This window comes from Cynocephalus volans, chromosome 1 (assembly GCF_027409185.1).
Source record: "Cynocephalus volans isolate mCynVol1 chromosome 1, mCynVol1.pri, whole genome shotgun sequence".
Lineage (NCBI taxonomy): Eukaryota > Metazoa > Chordata > Mammalia > Dermoptera > Cynocephalidae > Cynocephalus > Cynocephalus volans.
The window spans coordinates 14,679,621-14,692,244 of record NC_084460.1 but is presented as its reverse complement, the minus strand read 5'-3'; the positions used below and the strand labels follow the sequence as shown (position 1 = coordinate 14,692,244).

At 36.0% G+C, this 12,624-nt stretch overlaps 1 protein-coding gene across 1 annotated transcript in view; it reads right to left on the bottom strand.

The window, feature by feature from the left end:
* Positions 1 to 391: 391 nt before the first annotated feature.
* ESF1 (ESF1 nucleolar pre-rRNA processing protein homolog) overlaps positions 392 to 12,624 on the bottom strand; it is a 61,524-nt gene continuing 49,291 nt past the window's right edge. The window contains exons 12-14 of the mRNA XM_063100227.1: positions 4,515 to 4,591; positions 2,794 to 2,940; positions 392 to 1,217 (exon numbers count right to left, since the gene is read on the bottom strand). Coding sequence (XP_062956297.1) covers positions 924 to 1,217; positions 2,794 to 2,940; positions 4,515 to 4,591 — 518 coding nt within the window. The 3' untranslated portion in view covers positions 392 to 923. The remainder of the gene's footprint in view (positions 1,218 to 2,793; positions 2,941 to 4,514; positions 4,592 to 12,624) is intronic.

The following is a 12,624-nucleotide window of genomic DNA, read 5'->3' as shown; positions in this document are numbered from 1 at the left end:
CCAGCCACACACATACACAAAAAAGTATCAACAGGAGTATAATGAAATAATTATTTTTTTTTAAAAAAATGCTACATTGGTAAGTTTGAATATTTATACCAAAAATGTTAAGTTTACTATTAACCACAAACCTGGTCAAACTCCTACCGCCATTCAGAAGCCACCATATTATGGATTTATTTCCATTTGCGTTAAGGCCTTGAAGGTGTGTTTTATTAACAGAAAAGCCATTGGAGAGCTCACAAACATTTCAAATGCGATTATGAGCAATGCAAACCTGGAACTGCCTTTCCATGGACTTGTCCTCTTAAAGAGTTAAAGTCAGTTTTTCAGATTTTTTTCCAGAGTAGTTTATTTGAGGTGCATAAAATGAAATAAATCAGATACAAAATAATAGAAATATTTTGTACTTTTATTTACAAATTAACTTCATAAACAAACTATACTAAATATGACCAAACAACAAAGTTCTTGGCTTCCATCCTTTATGGCTAAAAAAATAAATTATTTCAATTGCTATCTAAATCTGCCTTCTGCATAAACACATTCTCAAATTGTCCCTACCTTTACACAGACTTAAGATAGATACTACTCTCTTTTTACACAGAATGGTAAAGTCTTTTAAAAAGCTAATTTAGAATAACCTTCTACTAGTCGAAACTAAATTTCAGAAAGTATAAACATTTTATAAATCCTACAATTCAGGTAATTTAACTATAATTAATCTTTGAAAATATACAGTACAAATCTGTCAATCATCTACAATTAGGTACAAGTATTTATGAAAAAAAATTTTACTATGGTCAGAATAAGATCTTATTCACATTCCTGAAAGGTAGTTTTGTTCCCCCAAAATATTCCTTCTAGTATTTCTGTGTACTTTAGGAGAACACATTCTCAGTCCCCTAAGAAACAATATTCAGTTATCTGACTTTCTGTTTTTTTCTTGCTTGAAACTGCTCTGTTTTATTTTTTACAGATTTAATCAGCATTGACAAGGCAGGATCAATGGACTTCTTCTGAGATCCCTTTTGAATCTCACTCTCTTTCTTCTTTACTGCCTGAGTAAGTTCTTGTTCTTTTTGTTCTCTTTGCCGGGCTTTCTCCTCAAGGATTTTTTCCATAGCTTTTGTTTTCTTGAAATTAGGATCTGAAGGATCCAAGTTGAACAAGTGGGAAGTATACATCGCCTGAAACCGTGTATCGCTAACATTTACCTGTAAATCCAAAATAAAGAAATAAAATTAGTAAACCAAAAGGTCTCAAAATGGGGGCCAAATACAAGTCAGTGAGTTGTCGATTATGTAAAATACAAATTTCAGCATTTTGTACTGGATCATCAGAAAATTGTTTTCCAACTGATCTTCAATGGAGTTTTAAGGCCTACCCTTGGACCATAATGTGCACGGCACACTGTTCTTATCACAGAATAACAATCTATTCATTAGAACTCTAGTGGTTATATATATCATGGCCTGTAACTACAATGATCACTTAGATTGAATGAATGTAGAAGTGGTTCCCAAGACAGGGCTTCCCCATGCTTACAGCATGAAATCAATTTCTGGCTAACATAAGTAAGCCAATCAGGTCATCTTCTGCTGTACTTTTACACAAAGTCACTGCATTCTGAGTATATTTTGAGAAATTTTAACCCGGATGCCAAAAATAAGTAGCTACTGAGAATGATTCATAGATGAAGAGATTTAAAGACCACTATGGGAAAGAATCCACCCCTGAGACCAAGGTCTGGCCAAACTTATCTTCTATCCTTCTATAAAAACATTGTGGTTCTACATCTAAGAATGTACCCTTAACCCCAATCAGGTCTTTGAGGACTGCCAGGCATGGGGTGGCAGGCAAGAAAGGGAAGCATGGGAAACATGAGTCCACCTGGAGACAGAGGGTAGCTTTATTTAGTTATAGGGAGGCCAAGAGATGCAATATCAAGAATTTAAAGCTCATGAAAAATATTTTTATGCATGATTATTAATGTGTGAAGGCAGATCTCATAATAGAAAATCTGACTACAAATTGTTCTTTGTTTTTCATAAGAAAATCAACTCATTAAAAAGTTCAGTGGAACAGAATCATATATGAAACTGACTCACAGGAACTGGAGCTACAGAGTGGCCTCAAAGTCTCTCTACATGCTACCTAGAAGTTATCTATAGGCTCCTCTTCATTCTTCAAACAAATACAAAATTTCCCCTACCTCCTTCTGGGTTTATTCTCCCATATTAATGGTTGGAAGTTGTTAAGTAGTTCCTAATAGCTGTAGGTTTTCTGTAAAAAACTCATGCACAGAGTCTTTGCGGCCATTAACATTATGTACTCAGCAAAAAGAGAAAAAAGGAGTGATGGAAACAAGAAACACAGCAATTAAAACAGCACAGCCTACTGTGCTGGCCACTGCACACAGCTGAGTGTGACCCAATGTGACATGAACCTGCTCTTCTGCAGTCAGGCTTAATTAAGCACATCTTTGTCAGCATGAGCACCACGCTATGTGTGATTTTCAACATTATAAGCTACATATTTTTGGTGCAGCATGGCTACCAAAATACAAATCAACTACTTTACCTGGTGCTCAACCAAAGAAACAGTGATATGATCCACACTGGGGATGAACTGCTTGTGTTGGACTAAAAGATGGTGGCTTTGGCCCCACCATAGGCCCTTCCTAAGACAGATTTTCAAGGGTTACTTCGACTACACTCAATTTCTATCTCCAGAGCTGACTTGAGATTTAACTCTAACTTTAAGAGGGTAATGACTTGTGTCCCTGGTTACCTCAAAGTCATCCTCTAATAATTCCTTCTTTTTCATGAGCTGTTTTTTCTTCTTTTTGCTAAGATTTTGGTGCTCCACAATCTTGTTGTAATTGAAGTGTTTTTTGCTATCCTCCTCCTCATCCATCATGAGTAAAGCCATTTCAGCCTATGGAGAGAAAAAAAAAGTTCAAATGTACAAATGTTTCTTTTGGTTCCCAAAGAGGAGTATGGGGCACAGATATCCCCTATGCCTACGAAAGGAGATGAAAGAAGAACTCAATTGTTAAAGCTCCGGAGTAACATCTGTCATCTGTAAACTGATTGTGGATTACCTTTTTTTTTTTTTTTTTTTTTTGGCGGCTGGCTGGTATGGAGATCCAAACCCTTGATCTTGGTGTTACATGGCTGTGCTTTAACCAACTGAGCCAACCGGCCAGCTTGATTGTGGGTTACTAAGATGCATAAAGAAACCCAGAGATTTTCATAAAGCAATAAGGCAGAATCTCTGGAAGCAACATCATCCAGAGCAGGTGAAGGGTGAAAGCTTGTATTTAATACCTAGACCATATTTCACTTAGTGTAAGAGTCCTCAAATCCTCCAAATAAAAATTTTTCATTTTCACTTTGTTCTTTTTAAGTAATGACATTAAACCTAGCAAGCACTTATTTTGTGATACAAATTATATTTTCCAAACATATACTTTAACAACAAGGAGAATTTCTTTTTTTCTCTTGCTTTTTCAATCTTGATACTTTTCTATGAAGGCAGGATCTTAGTATTTGCTTCTGAAATCGACTATAATGTCTGTTTCTACTAAATAGGTATTTTTTTACCAGCCACAGGATTAAATGGAAACCCTCATGAATTAAGTAAACCACCATGTGTACTAGTGAAAATACAAAGTAAGCTCCCAAACCTTTATGTATCTTCCTATATTATCACTTTAGACTGTTTTAATTTCCTTTCACTTCCACCACTGGCACTTGCAGTTGGCTTTCTTTTTAGAGTCATTTTCCACAAAGATTTTCTTTGTTATTTAAATAACTATACGAGCATTACTGTATGCAATGAACAGAGAATAGAAGATACATTAAGATGCAGGGTATAGGTGGCCAGTCAGGCTCACTACTAAACAGTGATGTGAACTTCAGTCATAGGGGCTTTGTTGACTCCAATTTCTGCCTCACCAAAAATACATATAACTCTGTGCCAATAAAGTGTATGACTTTGGACCCATAGGGTCAATGAAGCATAAGGTTCCCTGCATTTCCAAGAAAGACTGTAATTTTGTACATTAAATTTATGTTGTTTGCAATAATAAAAACAGAAATTAGCATTTGATAAGCTGTAATAGCAAAGTCTATATTACAGAACAGATTCAGATTGAATTAAAACTTATGGCAATATTATATGGAGGTTTTAATAGTATTTTCCATCTCAATATAGTAAGGGTTTTTAATAATGAAATAATTTCCTCTTAATAATAAAAGGACATGCCCTTGATTTGAGGTAAAATTTAACTCTGTACTAGTTGGAGAGATAATGTTTAGTGAAAAGTGATATTTACAAACTATGCTGCTAAAATATTTAATTATGTATCTTGTAATTTATTTATAAATCTCATTGCTAAAATAAGTTACTTTTTAAATTAGGGACACTAGAAACTCATGTGGATAAGTTCACTGAAATTGCATATCTCTATTATCCACTAAGCAGGTAACAATGACCATGTTTTTTACCTTTTGTCTTTCTATCTCAGTTTCTTCCTCTGGAGATGTACTTTCTTTTGCAGACTTCATTGATTTTTTCTTTATACCTGGCACAACAAACAAAGATAAGAGGGTTAAAAATTATAGGACTATCAGCAACAAATTGTTTATACTAGGGGGAAAAATGCAAGTTATCCAGGAATAATCTTAACAATAAATGTGTCAAAACTAACTGAAGAAAAAACATATTACTGAAAGAAGACTATAGGCATACAAATGAAATAAATACAATACTTTGGGATGGGGTGACTGCATATTATGAAGAATTTCTTCTGAATGCAATTTATAGTTTATTTTGTCAACTAAAAAAGAAAAAACACAGATCATTTCAACAGACACAAAAAGCATTTGATAAATTCAACATCCATTCATAATAAAACTCACAGAGACATTTAATGGAATTCTAAATAAAGTTCCGTTCAAGGAAATCTTTATAAAGATTAATAAGGTATATTTGATGTACTAGTGGTATGGAGTACTAAAATGTACTGAAAAGTGAAAATAACCAAAAAACTTACTATCCTATATAATGAGAACAATGGAACAATATGGCTTAGTATATAATAAAATGTATTGTGCATCAGTGGAAAGAGAAGGGTTTGTTTAATAACTGGTGCTGGGCAACTTACTTCATACTGGAAAAAAAGAATTGAGTTATAGCCTTACTTCATAATATACAGGAAAATAAAATGCAGGTGGATTTAAGAACTAAACATTTAAAAAACAAAACAAAAGAAAACAAAACATGGGCTAGCCAGTTAGTTCAGTTGATTAGAGTGTGGTGTTATAAGACCAAGGTCAAGGGTTCAGACCCGGCCAGCTGCCAAAAACAACCCACCAAAAACCAAAAGCAACCTATGAGAAAATACAAGGGAATAGCTACTTGATATTAAATAAGAGAAATTATTTTCTTATCAGAAGAACAATGGAAAAAATCAAAAAGAGAAAGGAACTTTGACTTTGAATATATAAACTCTTAACACTCTGTCCCTTAAAAACTCATCTGCAAAATGAAAAACCTATCTTTACAATAACAATTTGACAAGTATAAGTTTAACAAAGTCTTTTCTCTTTCTTAAAGACAAATTTGATCTTCAGTTAACTTTGTAGTTCTACTACCAGGCAAAACTACTTCTGGTAAAAGTGGTTCGTGATTGGAAAACTGGATGTATAGAGGTCTCTAAATGCTCATAACTTTGGGCTTCTCTGAATCCAATGACTACTGTAACTGGTATAAGAAGGATCTGGAGGCTATACCTAGGCACTGTTAAAAAGATATCAGTTCTGATTTGGAGTGACTGCTGTAAACTGTGTCTCCTTTCCTTGTACCTGAGCTATACTGCTGAGTGGACTGCTGCGACGACTCTACTGAAGAGAAACACCACACGCTGCTCTGTCACATGTCTCCTTGCCCGAATACCTGTGAGAGCCAAGTGTGACCAACTTAAGTCTTTTGAGTTCAACGGTCTAGTAGAACCTAAGAAGATCCGCTGGTGGGCACTATACCACCTTAATCAAGTGTTCTATGGGACAATCTGACATCTCCCAACCCCATGTGATATAATATGACAGATACAGCATTGCCTACGAAGTATTCTTGCCAAAATCATTCAACATAAATCCTACTGAACCACTAGTCTAACTTCCAGTTTATGGCATATACAGGAGACTGAGGGACAAGAAACTATTAGATAAATCCAGAATGTGAGACATTCCAAAGATCACTACCCTTGAAAAGGCCAATGTTATGGGAGAAAAAAGTGTGTTTGGGGTCTTCTAGATCACAGTGAACTAAAGAGACAAAACTAAATGCATTGTGTGAACACTGACTGAATCTGAGAATGAAACAAAAAACTGTAAAAGACACTTTGTAAGTGCTTGCTATTACTATTGTTATAGTCTGACTACACATATATCAAATGTGCTGGGGTCTTTGGTGATTGTGCTGATGCCAGACCTTTTCTTCCCTTTTTGTGCCTTTTTGAGTGGGAGAGGTTCAAAGGGAGTTGGTGTCAGGGTAGTATTGTATGAAAGATTAGTATGACAAGTTGGAAGGCTCAGTATCTACAAAGCCATGTTCTGTTACTCTAGAACGTTACTGCACAATGTCGATTTTCTCTGCACTGCCCGGACACTGTCTTCTTTGGATAAACTACGTACTGCCTGTCCTTCCACTGCAAAAAAAACAATGGTCTCTTACAGTCAATTAACACAACATACTTAACTGTGTGTCAGGCAGTAGCACTGCTCTATTCACTTTATGTATATTAATTAACTTAATTCTCAAAACAATGTCATGGGATAGATTTCCCTATCTCTTATAATCCTCATTTTGTAGATGAGGAAACTGAAGCAAAGAGAGGTTAAGTAATTTGTCTTGGGTTTAGTAAGCAAAAGAACCATGATTCAAACTCAAGCTCTCTGGCTCAGGCTCTCTACTGGTAACCACTACACTACATTCCTTCGATATCAAATGTCATTCTGTCTTTAATAGCCCTTTCCATTTAAAATGCATTCTGCTGTGAAATAAAGTTAAATTTACAGAATATATAATGATGGTTGAAGAACTGCAGCTAATGAGGTATAAGAGGAAAAGCAAAGCCTAAATTTGAGAGCCTTTAGAAACTGCTCCCTGTGTATTAAGTCCCTGCTATACTCATGCAGATCTGTGCAGTAGACATGCCCAGACAAGAGAACATGCCAGCATAAATGTGCTGCCAGGTTCACCCCTCAGGGCTACCAAGGCATTTGTTTTGCACTTCTAAGAAGAATCATTTATTGTATACAGCCCTTCTCCCTAAAGTGCAAATCTTCCTTGGGCCTATGTGAAATGTTTTTCAGGAAATGATGTATCTACCTTAAGATTATAATCTTTTCTCTGTCTTAAAGTATGTGTATGTATTTACATATGTCAGTATCACCAAGGCTCCACTTTCTTAGGGTCTGAACTTCCATCCCTAAGTTTACCTCTGCTCCTGTACTCTCAAGTCAAGAGCTCCTTTTGACATGAACGAACAAGTGACATATGCAGAAGATCGCTCTGTGGCAGGGACAAAAATCAGGCTGAATATGATTAATAAATAAAGGAGATAAAGATCGTCATATACAGCTGTGGAAAATAATTTCAAAGAGCCCACATGAACTACTTCAGATTTTATAACAACCTGGTGAAAAGTCATAAAAATAAACTTGAAAGGAAGACTGCAGGAAGGGAGAAAAAAGAGTCTCCAAGATGGTCAAGGCTAAAAATGATATTCAATTTTAGCGTGATGAAAATTTCTTTCCTCACAAAGAATTCACTGTGTGCTAGACTGAATTGTTTAGACAAAAGATAAATATGCCCTGATAAACGCACCGTAAATTGCAAATACCCTAAGTTGAAAATGCATTTAATACACCTATCTTAACGAACATCATAGTTTTGCCTAGCTTACCTTAAACATGCTAAGACATTTACGTTAGCTTACGACTGGGCAAAATCATCTAACACAAAGCCTGTTTTATAATACAGTGTTGACTATCTCATGAAATTTATTGAATACCATACATTATGTCAAAATTGCGAAGGTTTTACACCATCGTAAAGCTGAAAAATCTAAGTTGAACCATCATAAGTGGGGGACTGTCTGTACTAGGGAAATGAAAGTTCCTGTTCTAAAATGTTATTTTATTTTTTAGTGAATCTTTTGGCACGTAAGAAACCACTTCTCCTGGGACTGCTGTCAAATATTAATAGAGACCCCAAATCAGATGTTAGAGTTCTATAAATAAAATAAATCCAAACAACCCTTACTGGGGCCACTATCCCTTTAAGCAAAAAATATAACAGAATACATCTACAGAAAAAGATGTGCTGTAAAAAAATTGATCTGTAAAATAAATAAAGGAAATCCCATTTTCCATTACTTGTAATGTCAAAGAATGTTTCCATAAAAAACTTCCTCCAGAGGGTTTAGTTGAGCACTTCATGTGAGCAAGAAGCTAAGAGAATTCATTGGAGGGCAGATGGGTCTCAATACTGACCAGACAGGAGTGGTAAGCTCACTAGTGATTCACTCTTTTTTTGTAGCAAGTCCCTGCATCCAAGATCACTTGCCTATAGCAGATGCAGTCTGTTAATTCTCCTCTAGGCCAGGACATTCTGCATTTGCTTGGAAACCCAGCAATTTCTCACACCCAGCTTTTTACAAGTGGGTCCTGATGCTGGCTCTGGTCTTTAAGACGTGCTTACAGAATTACAAAAAGTAAAGGGAAGCCCACTAGGATTCAGATTCTACCAGCTACAACTTAGCCCTTGGGCAATTCAACTATGTTCTTTGAGCTTCAGTTGACTCATCTATAAAGTGGGCTGAAGTATGGATTAGAGAACAGAATGTGTATAAAAGCATTTGTAAACTGTAAAACACACAAGTGGTACATTGTAAGCACTCAAAATACTGGTTGAATGAATAAAATATGTGTACCCCATTATTAGATTTTCATGGTGGTTTATCAAATATCTAAGACAAAGGATACATTTTAAATAGTGATGTACTTAATTTTGGTCCTACTTCTTCAAAAACAAAATCTTATTAGAAAGTTTATGCAATTAGACAGCAATAAGCAATATTTAATTTCTAAAAGAAAAAATAAATCATCTTAGAGGTACATTATATTTCTAAAACTTCCATTTGATACCAGGTTTGCAGCACAGAGAAAAAAAAATAGAAGGAAAAATTATAAAAGATCTCTGACACTCACACTGGCTACTAACCTGAACCAACACCATGCCTGGCCATCAATCAATGAACTCAATTTTGAAAGGCGTATAAATTTAGCTCTATCGGATTGCATAGGGCATAGGTGTTATAAATGTACTCAATTTTATCTGGTTTACAATGTCTTTGTCCTGTTCAACTATTAAATTTGAACTGCATATCCTTCCAAACACAGGTGAGCTAAACTCATTATATCTTAAATATTTTTGAAAACCACGGTCTATGTCCTTAGATAATGACTATATTTCACTTCCAAGGTACTATAATCCAAAACGTGTCTTGACTAATAATCAAGGCAATACTGTGGTGATAAATTAATACACCAATATAGGTCACCTGAGTTATTTTATATCTAAATTAAAAAATATATTACAGGGCTGGCTGGTTAGCTTAGTTGGTTAGAGCGTGGTGCTGAAAACACCAAGGTCAATGGTTGAATCTCTGTACTGGCCAGCCACCCCCACAAAAAATAAAATAAAATAAAATAAAAATATATACAAATAGGTGAATTCCAAACCAAAGTCCAACTCTCCTTAAGATTCCCTACTATACAGCCTTGCACCTAGAAGACATGTAAAAACCTCTTCTTTTTTACTTCCTTAGAGAAATCCATTTCCTTAAAGTTACAAGCATGCTTCCATCTAACCTCTAAACCACCCTCCTGGATCACTGAATATAAAATGTTAATATTCAACACTTATTTTTCTTTATATCTTTTGGATACTGTTAAATGCAAGTTTAGTTTTTCTTGGGGGGAAAAGTTGGAAATTGAGTGAAAACTTTGCATTAAATCCATCTATTTGAGAATATACATGATATATATTTAACACACATATTTTTTGAAAGCCCACTTATACTCTAGGTAGTCAGACAAAAATACATGGGAAAGAACTATATCATTCTCATATATAAATATCGTCCATGAAATGCTGAAAGTAATATGGGTAGATTGGGTGATATGGACATTCAATAATTTATTGGTTGACTGAATGAATACATAAATGAATGAGTGCACACAGCTTTGTATTATGCCTGTGAGAAGCCATGTCTGGCATTAAAGGTACATGTTCCTTTTGTGGACCAGCCTGACTGTGTGGCTCAACTGGTTTTCTCCTTTTCTGTCTAGGCCTCCCATACTGCTGCCCTTGGACAGGACTTCAGATTTATATGCCCCTTCTTTCTCCATTCTCAGCTATCCTGACTAGAACATTACTTTAAATTTGAAAATTCATTTCATCAATTGCCTTAGGAAGTAACTCTTCCTAGAATGATCTGTTTCCAGGTTCTTACCTTACCTGCCCACCCAGATTATCTGAAATTCTGCAAATGTATAAAAAACAGTACAAAGTCACAAACCAATCAGGAAAATCCCTCACTTTCCTCCTACCTGCATTAGTACTTACTTTTTGTCTTCTCTCCTGATAAAAAAGATGCATCCTGACTCCTTCAAAGCCAAACCTCCATCGTGCTCAAGGTCCTACCCTCCTATCTTCTCAAGGACTTTGCCCTTGCATTTATCGTCCCCATTTTTTGTATCTCAATCACTTCTTCTCTGATAGAGCAATCTCAAGAGGATTAAAACAAGTCCTAAAAGCTCATACCTTAAAAAAAAAAACCCTTCTCTTTACCCACATTCAGCTACTGCTCTATTTCTCTGCTTCCCTTCGCAGGAAAAGTTCTGGAAAATGATCTACATTCTCAGTCTCTACTTCCTCACCTCTCACTCCTACTTTAAACCACACTAATCTACTGAAATTGCATGTAAGGTCACCCAATGACCTCTATACCTCACCAAGTGTCTACAAGACACTTCTCTGTATGACTAGCGGCACCTGACACAATCACATCTCTCCTCTATGCACATTCTTCTCTCGGTTCACATGACACAATGCCTATGCTTTTCCTATTTCACGGCTGCTCCTTCTCAGTTTCTTAAGCTTTCCCCAACCTTCCAGGTAGTGCCTCCTCCAGCATGACAGAGTAATACCTTATGAAGGCTTCACCTGACCTCAGGACCCAATCTTGCATCCTTTTCTCTTATCAGTGCTTTCTACCTCCTGCTCCATGGTTTGAGGTACTATTTATATGCTGCCGATATGTAAATCTATATTTGCACTCTGACTTCTCTGCTGATCTCTGATACTCATACCTCAATGCCAATCTAACACCTCCTTTTGGATATCTAATTGACATCTCAAAGCAATTATGGCCAAAATGTACCTATATGCTTCCTACCCAAACTTAATGTTTTTTCACTCCTTCCTAACTCAGGGAATGGAAGGGCATTCTCCCAGAGACTCAAACCAAAACCTTAGGAATTAAGCTAATTTTCTTCCTGATCCAAATATATTAGCAAATCTACTTCAAAAATATATTTAGAATTCCATTCTGTTTTCTCCTTCCAATTCCATCACTGGCATGCCATATAAACTACCATCAACTCTTGTTTAGACCTCTGCAAAAGCCTGGTCTCCCAGCTCTCACCAATGCCTTTCTTTAATCTGTTCCCTTTGCAGGAACCAGAGTAATATGTTAAACTATATACCAGATCATGTCACATCCTTGTTTAAAGACTATTCAGTGGCTTTCCATCGTCGGTAGAGTACAACCCAAATTTGCTTTCAGGACAAGAAAGCCTAGGGTCACTTTTGACTGTGTTTCTGGCATGCCCTGATATTGAACTCCCTTCTCTGACCATGTTCCAGCCACACTGTTGTCTCTCCAACACACACGACACGTTCTTTCTCACCTCACAGCCTTTTTGCCCACTTTTCCTTCAATTGCAATGCACTTTATGCCTGACTTCTCATTCTACAGGTCTCAGCTGGAACATCACTATCTCGGAGAAGCATTCTTTCCTACCCTATGTAAACTCTCCTAACTCCTTCCTCCCAGTTACATCCTTCAAACATTTACCTCTTCATTATTTGTTTATCTGCTTAGCATGTCTTCTCTGACACCAGACTCCTTGAGGGACAAAATCTTACTAAAATTATTACTGTTGTATCTCTAGCCTAGCAGAGTGCCCAGAACCTGATAGGCAATCAAAATATTTGTTCACAGAATGAACAAACAACCATTTTCTGGCCCTAAATTTTATGTAAAAAAAATTGCAGACTTTGTTTTTCTTTTTCCTTAAAAAAAAAAGAAAGAAAGAAAAGAAAATATTGCGCCCAGATAGAAACAATTACTTCTAGGAAGCATTCTGAAACCAAAAGTACACTGACAGCAAGCAAATGTTATCTATACCTTTTTCCGTGGAACTTCTGTTACTAACTTTAGGGAAAGTTTATTCACAATTTAAATGTGCTGATTCCAAGAAA